We start from the raw sequence: 14283 nt of genomic DNA on the forward strand, positions 1-14283 counted from the left end.
ACATAGACTTGATCAGGCGCGTTACGTAACAGCTCGAGAGAGAGGGCGAAATCTGTCGTCACGCGGGGCACTCTCGCAGCAAGCGCCGGTCGGAGACAGCCGTGCCGCGGCGCGGCCCCGCGGCCGCTCCGCCGGCTGAAGCCGTGGGCAGTGTATTTTTGAAAACGACTTTACCTGCTGTCTGCCGGCCACCCAAATAAGTTCGTGTCGTTGCTTCGCTCCCAAGGAGCGTATTTCAACCGTACGCGTGCGTAGCAACGAAACGCAGTAGAACGCGAAGCAACGTAGGGCATCTGCCTTTGCGTAGGGCTGAGAGGTCGTGCGCTCGGATCCCACCTGCGGCGTATATGGTTGTTTTTTCTTCTGCTTTCTAATCGGTTATCTTTCAGCGATACAATAATTACACTATTATTCTCCCAATGATTAAGCCAGGAAATTATAGCTATGCTATTTGGTTTCGCTGACTGTTTGCTGCCTTAATACACTAAAAGCATAATCGGGTCGTTTAGTCAGTCGAGCCCGGATATATAGAACCCGTCTATTCAGAATTATTCGCTATACCAAACACAGAAATTGTCCCCTTGCAAATCTTATGTAAAAGCATGGGAAAGTCGCAGAGTATTCTGAACTTCCGCCGCACCTCTGCATGTGACGCAGTTCTTCACTCACTTTTCGAGCGCGGAGACGGGTAGGCTGCTAGTCCTTTGGCGCCTGCTGGCAGCCCTAGCGCTGTGAAACCATGGCGAGGTGAACGTGGGATCTGCCTGAGGGCGGCCTTCCGGCTTTTGTACTCGTTTTTCAAGCCACATAGTGGTCATGCAGTGAAGCCTGCCTAACTATCAAAGGCTCGCGGCGACGCCCGCATGGCGTCCTTCGATGCCGAGGCCATTGCGGAAACCAGCTCTTCTTTAATTGTAATGAGATTACTTTATTTACCCTCTACTTGTAACAGGATCCCACATCTCATGATCGGCAGTGGCTGGTCACAAAGCAGTGTCCTCTGCGGCTTATATGCGAAGGAGGTTAGGCCTAACAACGCCTAACGAGCGGTACTTGCGCTAAAGCACGCCGGTGGGCTGGACCTAGGTGCAAGAAGCACGTTACTTGCGTGGATGCACAGTAGTCTTAATTCTAGGCTAAGAGTCGCTAGTATATCATATGATCGACGCGCCGCACTATTCTGTGATTCCCTTGGAGCTTGATATACCCGGGTTCGGCTGATTCAGTTCCGGGTGTTCCGTTCCGAGCATGGTAGCCTAATAAGATTACAACCTTATTACTCTTCTCAATGCCGCTGACCAGGAGTGGGCGCCACAGTAGATATACCTACTTATAATCATGTTCTAATTGTTGAAAACAAGATTTAACCTCATAACTATGTATTGGGTGGGCTTCAACATAAAAAGGTTGGCATATTACTGCAAGCTAATTATGTTCCTCTTTTTTGATGTGAAGGGAAGGTAACACCTCACGCTTGCGAAAAAAGCACAGGGACACTGACATCAGAAGCACAGAGGGAGGACGCTGAAATTATGAGCTGAGTTTTTTTTAGAAATTCGCGCATTTCACAAAGGGTGTTTCTGGGAATCCATAGGCTAGTTAAAGGAAAGGTTTTTTGAGGCAACATTTTTCTTCTTGCGTGGCCGTGACCGTGGCCCATCTTGACATTATAAAATCGGAAAATTAGCATAATAAGTTATCAGCATCTGTTTACCTTTTAATTGTGGCAGTTACGTATTTTGTTGTAATGAGAAAATGGGGGGGGGCATCAGGTTGGACGCCGTCCAGTGGGCAGGTTGTGATGACGTCAATGGGTCAGGTGACCTCTGTCAACCAACCAGGGAATTTCAGCACATTTTATGGCGAGTTTTACTCCTGACGAACTCGAATGCCAATTCTTTAAAATGGTGTCGTTGCATGCCGATACATATCTGCTCCCACAATTTCACCGCACGCACACAGCAGGAAATCATTTCGTCTGCAATACTGGCTAGCGCTGTGGTAATTCTGTCCTTGAGATCCTGCAGTCTTGTGGGCACTCTGTGATACACATAATTTTTTATTGAACACCAAAGTAAAAAGTCCATAGGGGTCACGGTGGAGACTCGTGACCTCGGAAGCCATGGATGGATGGATGGATGGATGGATGGATGCATAGGAGCGCCCCCTTTGAAACGGGGTGATGGCAATTGCCACCATGCTCAGCTTTTCTTCTTTATTTTTTTTGTTTACTGTGTTAGCAATTCTCATTAAGAATCGCCACCATCTTTACCTACGGTGTCCTACAATTTTAACCTTATGCCACATCTCTGCTTTTCAGCCACCAATCCTCCAATCGCTTTTTGCTGACTTCCACTCCAGATTTATTTACATGACCATTGTTATCTTTAAACCCTAGGGCCTCAGGAAGAGTGACTGCGCCTGCATCGACATCCGGATGGATACCGTCACATTTGATTAAGAGGTGTTCAATTGTTTCCACAGATCTACCACACACTGCACATGTGTCATCTTCTTCGTTAAATTTCTTTTTGTAGCTGCGCGTTCTAAGACACCCTGACCTATAGCTTCAAAAAGTAGGGCACTGCCTCTTGAGTTATCATAGAAAAATTCTTTCCTGATCTGCCTTTTCCAGCATCGATATAGTTCTACACTATGTTTCTTTTCCATTGAATTCATCCAATTTTTAACTTCCGCGTTTTTAACCTGTCGTTTAATGCTCTTTCTTTCTCCGTCCTCATGACCTGCATACTTACTGGTTAGTTTTCTAGTTCTTTTCCGCCACTGTGAGTCAACGCTCTTTCTGTATAAATATTTAAATACCTTAGCTGCCCACCTGTTATCGTCCAATTTGCTCAGGCGTTCTTCATATAGAATTTTACTCTTAGCTTCCCGTGCTTCGAACGATGCCCAGCCCATATCCCCTTTTACTGCCTCGTTTGTGGTTTTGCCGTGGGCACCTAGTGCTAATCTTCCAAAAGCTCTCTGATTTACGTCTAATCTGGACTGAACTTCTGCCCTTAAGCACAGAACCTCATTGCCGAAAGCAAGTCCCGGCACCATTATTCCTTTCCAAATACCTCTTAGTACTTCATATTTGTTGTACCCCCATAATGCCCTATGTTTCATTATCCCGGCGTCTCTTCGTCCTTTTGCCCTAAGAGCCTGTTCGTACTTTTCCGTGTATATCTGCCCTTCGTTTAGCCATATCTCGAGGTATTTGTATGCGGCCACTTTGGGTATTTCGTGGCCTTCTATTGTAAGCACCTGGTCAGTTGTATCGTTAAAAACCATCACACCTGATTTAGTTGCGCTAAAACTGAATCCTAGAGCGTCTCCTTCTTCTCCACAGCAATTAACCAAAGTTTGTAAATCTTCCTGGCTATCTGCTAACAGTACAATATCGTCCGCATGCATTAAACCCGGGAGTCGCTGCTCAACTACATTTCCGCCTAATCTGTACGATAGATTATAACCTAGATTACTTTCTTCTAGCCTTCTTTCCATATTTATCACGTAAAGCATAAACAGCAGCGGTGATAGAGGACAACCTTGCCTTAATCCTTTGTGCAGCCCCACAGTTGTGGTACTTTTTTTCCCTTCCCATGTAATTTCAACTTCATTATCTCGGTAGATTTCCTGTAGAAAATCAATTACGTCATGACCGATACTTAAATCTTTCAATATGCTCCACAGGAGTTCCCTGTTCACGTTATCGTATGCACCGCTTATGTCCAGTAAGGCTAAAAACAGAGGTCTGTTTTCCACCTTAGCTATTTCTATGCATTGGGTAAGCACGAACAGGCTATCATCTAAACACCTACCCCTTCTGAACCCATTCTGAAGTTCTCCGAGTATCCGATTATCTTCTACCCATGCCTGCATTTTTAATTTCACTGCCTGCATGGCCAGCCTGTACATAACAGACGTTATCGTAATCGGACGGTAGGATTTGATGTTGATCTTATCTCTTTTCCCTTTATAAATCAAATTCATTTTACTCTGTCTCCAGCTGTGCGGAATATGCTGATTTGTTATGACTGTCTCCAATGCTTTTATCAGCGCTTCCTTGCTTCTTGGGCCAAGTTCATTAATCGGCTTAATTGGAATTTCGTCTATCCCTGCGGATGTGGTTTTAGGAATATTTGCTTCCGCCTTTTTTCAGTGAAGACTAGTCAGTTCAAAGCTGTTCTCTATTCTTCTGTCCTGTGTTGCCGCCTCACCTGGGGAGATTACCCCATTGTCGTTGCTAAAAGACGCAGCTATAAATGACGTAATGTAGTTCGCAGCACCGTCTCCCGCTAAACATGTTTCCTCAGCATCTTTAATCTGTTCCTGCTTTCTTTGATTTGTCTTCCCCAACGAGCTTATATGGTTCTAGAATTTTCTTGGCCCCCCTTTATTTGCCTCGCGAACTTCAGCCAGCCATTTATCAGAGGACTGCTTCATTTTAGCCTGGACTAGGGCCTGAACTTGCTGTTTCTTTTGTCGATAAGATTCCCATTTTTCGCCTATTTCCTCTTCAGATAACTGCGCCTTCTTTGCTTCTCTGTGTTCCCTTGAAGCCACCCGTCGTTGTTCGATGGCCTCCTTAATTTCCACATTCCACCAGCTTCGTGGCTTCCTCTTTCCTCCCCAGCGGTTTACTCCTTTCACTTGTTTCATTTTTGTAGCGATGAGCAGTTCTAACTGATTATAATCCCACTTTGCCATGGGGCGTTTCTCGATTGCTTGTTCTATTTCGGCTGATATTAGCGCTATTTGTTCATCGTTTAATTTTGCGTTGTCTTTTTGACTTCGCTGCATTTCTCTTTTGACTAGGGCTCCCAACTGTAGACTAATACGTTTATGATCACTTCCTAGGCTGTACTTCCCCTCTTCGTCTATTTCCATTATTGCGAGCTTGCTATAGATGCCCTGCGACATTAGACAGTAGTCAATGGTTGTTTGCCTGTTACGGGATTCCCACGTGATTTGTCCCTCACATTTAGTTTCTCTGTTGACAATAACTAGGTTGTGCCGCTCACACAAGTCTAGCATTAACTTCCCGTTACAATCTGTGTATCCATCCAATCCTCGATGTGGCCGTTCATGTCTCCAAGCAAAATAATATCGACACCGTCTCCAATCTGCTTTATATCGTCATTGATGCATTTAACTAGATCCTTGTTTTCTTGCCTGCATTTGTCCCCGGTCCCTAAATAAACTACCCCTAGCCATGTCCTTTTGCCAGCAATTGTACCTGATACCCAGACATGTTCTTTGCAAGTTGATTTTATCATTTGCCAATTTGTTCCTTGATGTATCAGCATACCTACTCCTCCTCCCTTCTTCTCCGTTGTTGTTCTGTTGCACCCTTCCCAGATATAACCATCGATTAAAGGTGGATCTTCTAGATCCCTCAGATGTGTCTCGCATAGAGCGTACACGCCTACTGCTTCGTCCTTTAACTGCTGTTCTATTTCTAGCCATTTCGCTCTCTTTCTACCCCCTTTCATGTTTATGTAACTGATCCTGGCGTTAAATTTCTTTTTCGTAGTTTTCATTCTGGGCCTCCTAGTGGCCATTTTGTTGGGCTCAGCCGCCATTGTTACATTTACTACATCGCTTCTACCTACCCCTACCTACCTCTATGGAACCTACCCCTATGGAACTGGCCCGGCGCATCCCATCTACTGGAAACTAAAGTTAGAGTCCAGAAAGCGCACAGTATCGGAAGGCGAATGGGGCGGCGCTCAATAGCGTTGCTATTGTATCGAACGCACAATACTGTGTCGAAGCGTCTCCCTACCGCAAGCATTCAAAATGCGTTTTGTGTACCGCTTTCCTGTAAAGTATTTTTGAAAAAAAAAAAATTATTGACCAACAATGCGGCGGCGAAACATTCCGCACTGCACTTTTGCACACCATGGCTTCTTGCCCTTTGCTCTCGCAGCCAGTGCGGGTTGCCGACTGACCAGCTATGCGCTTTGTGCAACTTCACTACCGCTCCTCTGTCGAGCTGCGCCTCGTCGGTCCAAAGTGCAGTGAGGCCGGAATCAAACCCAACCACGCACATGTCGTGCTTTTCTACCCGGCAGCGATGTATTCCGTTGCACCCAATTGTGAATGTGTACCTTGGCAGACCGTTTGCCCAGAAACATGACTCAGGTTAGCTGTATACAGTGCAGAAGTGCAAGATGCCGGGCTAGTTGGTATTGCATAATGAAATAAAACAGCGCAAGGAACGGGACGAAACACGAAAGAGCAAAACCCAGACACGTGTCTGTGTTTTGCTCCTTCGTGTTTCGTCCTGTTCCTTGCGCTGCTTTATTTCATTGTAGAGTGCAGCTTAATACACAGGTAAAATATTTTATTTTTGCAGGCGCTGGTCGTATTTCATTCGTGTCTGACTACACATAATTTTAGAAATCTTCGCCTCCGTCGCTCTGAATGGAAAATCAGTTCCGGAATCCGCTGGAAGTCGCTGTCGGTGAAACAAAGGCCAGTAATACGTCATAGGGATAAAACTGGTGCTTAGAGAGGATACTTCGAATCGAACCGACACTAGCTTGAGATGCGTAAGCGACTTCTCTTACGCTCCCCGGTGGCTTCCAGTCGCTGTAAGCCCAGACGCCGGTCACGAAGTGTTCGTCCAGGGCATGGCCACGTCTCCTTTGTGGCTGAAAATATACGGTACTGCGAAGGCGGTTGAACACCGTTTAGAAAGTACGAAGTGATGGTACGCGCCGACAGGTACGCCGTGTTGCTTAGAAACGGTCGACTTCATCATCATCAGCATTTATTGACCCTTCGAGACCCCTGGGTGGTGGGGCATTACATAAGGGGGGGGGGGGGGGGGGGGTTACATCGCAATAATAGATTTAGGTGGGGTTTTCCCCCGCGTTCAAATAACCAACAACCGTGTCGACTTTCTCAGCCGTCGAAAAATGGCCAGACGCAGCTACATTGATTGTAACTGGCGGAAAGAACAAAGCATCCGATACTACTGCCCTCGAAGAGATTGACATGGCGCGGGTTTTCATGCCTAAAAAGGGTTTCACTTTTATTTTTTCGTGCTTCGCGGTCGCGCTAAGGGGAGGTGACGAAAGTCACATTTCGGCAGCCGAGGAGATTGCAGCAGACGGTGGCCGCGGCACGCCGCATGCCATTCCTCGAGCAGGAGAAAAACCGTGGGGTGCGTGTGACGCGTGCACTTCTCGGTGACGTCGCCCTGTGGGCGCGGCTCTGCGGCCGCGGTATGTCCGGTGTGCGCATCTGGCAAGCTGGAATTCTGAGCACCATGCCGCTGCAGGCAATTATATTTCCTAGTTCTAACAACGCATATCGGGCGCATCGATCATCCTTACAATTTCCTCATTATAATCAGCCCCGCCGCGGTGGCTCAGTGGCTATGGTGCTCGGCTGCTGACCCGAAAGACGCGAGTTCGATCCCGGCCGCGGCGGCTGAATTTCTTTGGAGGAGAAATTTTAGGGGCCCGTGTACTGTGCGATGTCAGTGCGCGTTAAAGAACCCCAGGTGGTCGAAATTTCCGGAGCCCTCCACTACGGCGTCCCTCATAGCCTAAGTTGCTTCGGGACGTTAAACGCCAATAAACCAATAAATCATAATAATCAAGCGTCTAACTGCCATTAATAAAATTTAATTACACATGGCAGCCAATTAGTCCACTAGTTATCATTCGGAACCCGTTTGATAACATCTTACACAATACGGTCTTGATCGCGCACGAAGAATGTTACCGTGAAAAGGCTATTTTTAAAACTTACTTAGTCTTCCCTTAAACACCCTAGACAGTACACGTGCATAAAGAAGATAAGACAGCTATCACAGCAATGGCGCATGAATAAAAACTTTGTGTTGTTATTAGAAACTGCCACTCAGAAATGACAGTTCTTTATCGTACTCGACAGAAAACACAGTACTTACCCGCCATGGTGACTTAGTGGTTAAGGCGCTCGTCTACCGAGCCATAGTACCCGGGTTGGAACCCGACCGCGGCGGCCGCTTTTTGATGAAGGCGGAACGCAAGGCACCCGTGTGCTGTGCGCTGTCAGTGCACGTTTAAGACCCGCAGGTGGTCGAATTATTCTGGAGGCCTCCACTACGGCACCTGCTTCTCTCTCTTATTTCACTACCACCTTCATCCCTTCCCTTACAGCACGGTTCAGGCGTCCACCGAGATATGTGCGACAGTTACTGCGGCATTTCCTTTCCTCAAAAACAGAATTATTATTATTATTATTATTATTATTATTATTATTATTATTATTATTATTATTATTATTATTATTATTATTATTATTATTATTATTATTATTATTATTATTATATCAGACTCCCAATTTGGTGCTTTTCAAGTATGCATGCCTCGATTACTTATTTGATTGTTTTGTAAGAGCTAGCTGGTTTGCAAAACTTTATACTGGGTCTAGATAGGCAAGAACCGCACTGCTCATGTTTAAACACTCGCAATCGAAGCTTTCCGCATCTGCCCATTTGCCCATGAGAATCTCCTGCCGCATGTCAAAGGCACAGAATATAGAACACGGTGCAACTCACGATGTGCTCTCGGTGTTTCTTCTGGTTATCTTGATCTTAATGCACGAGTTGAGCGTATTGCAGAGTTTTTACGGCCTCCCGACCGCAGAGAACGCATAGCAGGCAACACATAGATCACATAGCATGTAGTCCCACCCTTGTTAGGTTATGGGACAATATATGTATGCGTTGCAGCAGTGCAGTTTTTTCTATTTTTCTATTTATATGGCACAAGCGTAGCGGAGCCTTTTCTTAAGAAAGTTTGCTGCAGATTCTAACAGACATGTGGAATAACCTACCGTTTCGAGCAGCTGTACGTCATTTTGAAAGCCGCTAAAAACTAAAAAAATCAAAAAAGCAACAATTTTATGAAGCTTAACGAGAGCACACCTTGGCGGTGCCCCGATTGTAAGTTCCGAATGGACTGCAGGAAAAGGTGTTGACATTGCACAGTAAAAATCAGACGTACAAGTGTACTCGATGCCAGAGGGCCTAGCTAAAACCAGGTGTTTCGCATCCACTTACATACCTGCGACAAGTGAGGTAAATAGGCGCCGTGCACCTGTACATTTCTCGATTTAGGTCATACGCTGAAATAGCTGAAACAGTGGGACGCCGGAAACTTTGCAACTAAGTAGGATAAAATTCACTCGAGTGAGCAATATTCAGCTGGCCTCTAAAACGGACATTGTCAGAAGGGTTGATTAGGCCTAGTGCTTATTGTTTTGTCCTTCCCTTTCTTCGTACGTTTTTGACTCAGGGGTTTCTTCCGGAAGTCATCGTGGAATCTAGTGAGGTCAGCGCAGTGGTCCACGCCCTGGAAGGCAACACCTTGCAGGCAGTCGCGGTCGACAGACCAAGCCTCATTCCAGACTCCTGCGAAGAGCTTATCGGTTTGCTCGAACCGCGTCCGTCGCTTCGCAAGATCAGCCTCAAACCCGAGCGCCGCTACAACCTCCTTAAATTATGTCAGCAGCACCCGGACGAAAGCTCTGCTCCCCTTCTCTCCCAGAATAATCTGCCCTGTGACACTGTCACCTTCGCTGCCACCATGAAGGAGGGTCATGCTCAGAATACACGCTTCCTCGTTGTCCCCTCGTCCTTGTGGCAAGAAGAGCAGAGTCCCGAGGCCCCGCCAGTCGCCGAACTGCTCTCTTTTGCAGTAAAAATGGCCACCGATGTCGGCGATCCGGGACAAAACATTAATATTCTGAAGGGTGCCTGCGGGAAAACGTGCCTCCTTATAGTTTTGAGGAAGCATCACCTCCCAGGTGTCTACGCGCGTAGAGTCCTTAGAAAGAACGTCATCAGCATCGAGGTCGAGGGTTGAGCGGTTGGGCTGGTGGACAGAGCGGGGCTAGATGGCTGCGACAGGTTGCGGTGTCTGTCCTACCAGGACACGGACATCATCCTGATGTGCTTCAGCATCGACTCACCCAGCTCACTGGAGAACATTAAAGACAGTGGACGCCCGATGCATGCCACTTATGCCCTTCACCGACCCACAGGCGCTGCAGAAGCTCGCTAAGAACTCTTTCTTCTATGCATTCTTTTTTTCTTCACATCGGCTTCCACAAGGACCGCATGAATGTGTGCTCGTGTGTGTTAATATTTATTTCTTTTATTGATTTATATCCTTCACAATGCAATGACCACTTGAACATCACGTGTGAGAAGCAGCAGTCATGGTTGCGTGATGAAGGCCACTCAGGACACCACGCCTTTTTTTGCGAATTATTGCCTGAAACATGAAAGGGTGTAGCCACAGTAATGTAGTGCTTTTATTCTATGCTATTCCTAGTCACCAGCCGTGGGCGGCACTTTACACCCCCGCACCTCATAGTTCAAGTCATTGTATTAAAGGTTCAGTGCGAAGTCAGACTTGACGTGAAGAAAGGGGTATTAGACTTATTTCGGCTAGGGGCGAATATGAAAGGATCCGCACCTCAGTAAAGATGCCAGTGCGTGAAAAATGGACAAAACTTTGATACCTGCACCGTGGCAAACTCTGTGTCCCTAATCAGTTGCGTGAGCCTGCTGAGGAGAAGGTCGCATAATAAAATGCCGTCCGGGGAGTCGGCATTTTGGTGCAGGTGAAGTGAATGCCCGTTTACTGCGGGAGGTGAGCGCGTGCAAAAAGACGCCGTGGCCAACGTTATTCCGGATGCCTCCAGTATACATTGTGTCTTGCCGCCAACGCGCAGCTCTGGGAGGTTACACCGAATATGCCACTCCTTGCCACCATGCATTGTTCACGCAACAAGGAGCGTTCACTTCGTAATGTTGAAGGAAGTGAATTCGCGCGTAGGACGTTTGCGAGTGCTTGGACAAGCGTTGCGGGCATTGCAGGTGCACCTGCGGTCGTGTCCCGATAGTTTCTTGCACGCTACAGAACAAGTGAAAGTAGGAGGAAACTACAGTTCTCCAGTTAAGAAATGGTTGCGTCTAAGCCAGGTATATTAGAGCACATTTAGACAATTTTTGGAGCTCTTGCTATGCTGTAAGTTAATGCAACGCTTGGAGCTTCTTTTCGCTACAGGAAATTGCGCTTTGAAAGAGCCTGAATGAGTTAATAAGCAAAAAAATGGCTCCAACTGCAACCAATATTTCATGGTGTAGCCCAAGTCCTGCGTACTTACCAATGATGTCGCCAATTTCATTGTCAAGCGATGATGACTCGCCAACTTATACGGCTGAGCGCCAAGCCGCCATGCGATTGGCTGAAAGGGGGGCGACCGCTTCTTCAGCGCGTGACAGTGCAAGTTCGGCGGCACGGCCACATACCTATCACTCGAGGCGAGGCTCCGCGTGAAAAAGCGTTCCATGCGAGCCGCGCTTCACTTGCTTGAAAAGCAGCGCCCGCTTACTTTCCACGACGCATAAGCAGTTCCTGGCGCATATCTCGCCACTGCCTCAAAACGCCGAACCCTGTACGGGACAGCGTTGCAAACGTAAGCGGATGTCGTTGCTTTACCGGTCATTTGGGAGCGCTGAAACTGGTTCCCTATCACGTGGTTCCTTTTGTATTTCCCGAGCTTTCTGGTTTGGTTTGGTTTATGGGGTTTAACGTCCCAAAGCGACTAAGGCTATGAGAGACGCCGTAGTGGAGGGCTCCGGAAATTTCGACCACCTGGGGTTCTTTAACGTGCACTGACATCGCACAGTACACGGGCCTCTAGAATTTCTCCTCCAAAGAAATTCCAGCCGCCGCGGCCGGGATCGAACCCGCAGCAGCAGCCGAGTCAGCAGCCGAGCACCATAACCGCTGAGCCACCGCGGCGGCTCGCGAGCTTTCTTTTAAGGCAAATAAATGAAGCTGTATCAGCGGTGCCTGGTTACAAACACGGCAAATGGTCATTTTTCTATGGGATCTACAACTCCTGCATTGACACTTTCTTCCTGAAGGCAATAATTAAAAAGTTATCTAATTAGTATCTGCTAATTAATTACTTTTGTATAATGAAAAACTACCGCGGACTAGGACACGCGACTGTCAACAACCCTCAGTTGGTCTCACTGGGCTAGAGAACATCCTCTTTTTTACAATCTTGGTTACATTTAGCTGGGACACCCTTTATATAGCAGTATATGCGGCATATCAGGCTTCCCATGGTCACATCTGGCCGTATTTACGATCATATATGGACCTATATAACTGTATATGATCCCATATGTGAGTATATACAGCCACATATAAAATATATCCGGCCCATATCTGCCATTTTCGTAAGGGGTGGCTTTCACGCGTCTGCTGTTTTAACAAGCCTATTGCACAGGTCTGCAAGTTGGCGGCTTGCACCCGTGGATATTTCTTCGTGGCCAAGAACAGTTATTCTCGAAGTACCGCTGATGCTGTGCATGGCAGATGCTGCAAAGTGGGCTTAACTTAACAAGAAAACTAAATATTTGTCTCATAAGTGTCTCCATTCCACAAACTGTTTCCAAGCCTTGTCCGAGCTCTCAAAACTTGGAGCTCCGAATAAGGAACGTCAGGGGCCCTGTCGTGACCTGACTAAAGCAACATGAACTGGCCGTGAGAGGATATCCTTAGTTGAGAGCTACAGCATTAAAACTGAGCATTGCTAAAGCCATGCAGCACTGCGGAAACGAGTTAGTTCCCGTTTACCGGGCTTAGTACAAGTTGTTCCTACTCAAGAGCACCTCACAGTTACCCAGCTTCCTTGTTGTAGTATAGCTTTGTATAGTTTGTTGCCACGATTGTTGAGCTGGTTGCTGATGGCCAATCAGGCGACGAACTAGCCAATCACAAACTGTTGTGCTTTGGACTCTTCCAGTCTGTGAAGGGGTTTGTGCGTTGAGCCTATAATTGATAAACACCACTTCTTGTTTCCAGCGCACTGCATGGCTTTAATGAGACAAAGTATAGAGTGTTATAAGCTGTTGCCTATCGATGAATCCATATCAGTGCATTAAGCTCGAGCTTGCTCTGCGTAAAATGTGCAATGCTGTGTTAGCTGCAGAAATCTGCCAGTAGCTGGCCAGGCTGACTCCTAAAAAACATTTTGCCACCTCCTGGGTGCATCTTGGAACGTTGCAACATGACCCACAGTGATTTTTGCACAAATTTGTAATCGGTGGCTTGCACAACTCTTCCCTTAAGCTCCGATTTTGTTAGCTTTACTCATGTACGTAAATGTTCATTTCCATTGCCACGCTCAGGTAAAAGTTTTCATCTTGCTAACATCCCATCTTGTTCCTCGGGAACTTCCGCTGTCTGATCTCCCTCTAGTATGCACCCGTAAAATCTGCCTATTCTGGATAGTCATTGTACTAGATTTTTTTGTGCTCTGTGGTTGCTCTATGTGTGTGTTATCGGGGTTTTTCCCAAGGTGTGATGCGTGTGCTTCCAGTGTCGAGAGACGTATGTGCGTGTTCCGTCGTCGCATGTGTTTCAGCATGTGAACACTGCCTGTCCATTTTCGCAAGCGCCAATGGGTAAATTATTTGACAAGGGTCAGCGGTGGTACCAAGCGTGCTAGTCAGCCTGCTGCCTGTGGGTGAACTTGGTGAGAGTATAACAAAAACAGTTTAAAGAATGACTTCACCTCTTTTTATTTTTTCCTCTTCTGCAGCTTTTATTCAATCTGAACACATCTAGGAACATCTGAAAGGCAGTTTGAGAATCGACGTTATGTACATCGAAGCCGAATTTTATGGAGGCACACTTGAATCAACTACGATTCATTTTGAGCTGCATTTGAACTGTTGGCACTATTCGTGTTTGCTTTGTATTGATTTGTTTTGGTACAGTTATAATGTGGGTGAAAACACAGTTTATTGGGGGAGGGAGAGGGTGGTAGGGCCTCCTACTTTTGCTCTAAGTGGTCCAAGAATAGTGTGATGGAAAAAGGAGATAGTCTGAACACGTAGAAAATGGGGTCGTTGAAATGTCTAATACGCACACAAAAAATGGAACAAACAAATGCAAGTGAGCACAAAAGTAGGACTAGAGTGCAGTCGCAGGAGTGAAGCTCTTTTCCTACATGATGATCTAAGTTCTGAAAAGTAAAACTGTGGCAATGAACTCGCCTAATAAATACACTGTGCTGTACCATTTGCCCACACAATTTTGTTATCATGGAGCTGATATGACTTGCTTGCGGAGTAATTGACGGAGCTCAAAAACATCAAAGAATAGCCTTGTTATCATGAAGAGCATCTAATCAGACAGGGTTTTCTTGTAGCACTGTCTTCACATCATGTAAATTTAGAAAACTCGT

At 46.5% G+C, this 14283-nt stretch overlaps 1 protein-coding gene across 1 annotated transcript in view; it reads right to left on the minus strand.

Moving 5' to 3' along the window:
- Nucleotides 1-9188: 9188 nt before the first annotated feature.
- Nucleotides 9189-14283, minus strand: part of LOC149356165 (uncharacterized) — a 29113-nt gene continuing 24018 nt past the window's right edge. The window contains 2 exon segments of the mRNA XM_089576266.1: nt 9189-9218; nt 12287-12410. Coding sequence (XP_089432392.1) covers nt 9189-9218; nt 12287-12410 — 154 coding nt within the window.

This window comes from Amblyomma mixtum, chromosome 3, assembly GCF_055824585.1.
Source record: "Amblyomma mixtum isolate Tamu chromosome 3, ASM5582458v1, whole genome shotgun sequence".
Taxonomy (NCBI): domain Eukaryota; kingdom Metazoa; phylum Arthropoda; class Arachnida; order Ixodida; family Ixodidae; genus Amblyomma; species Amblyomma mixtum.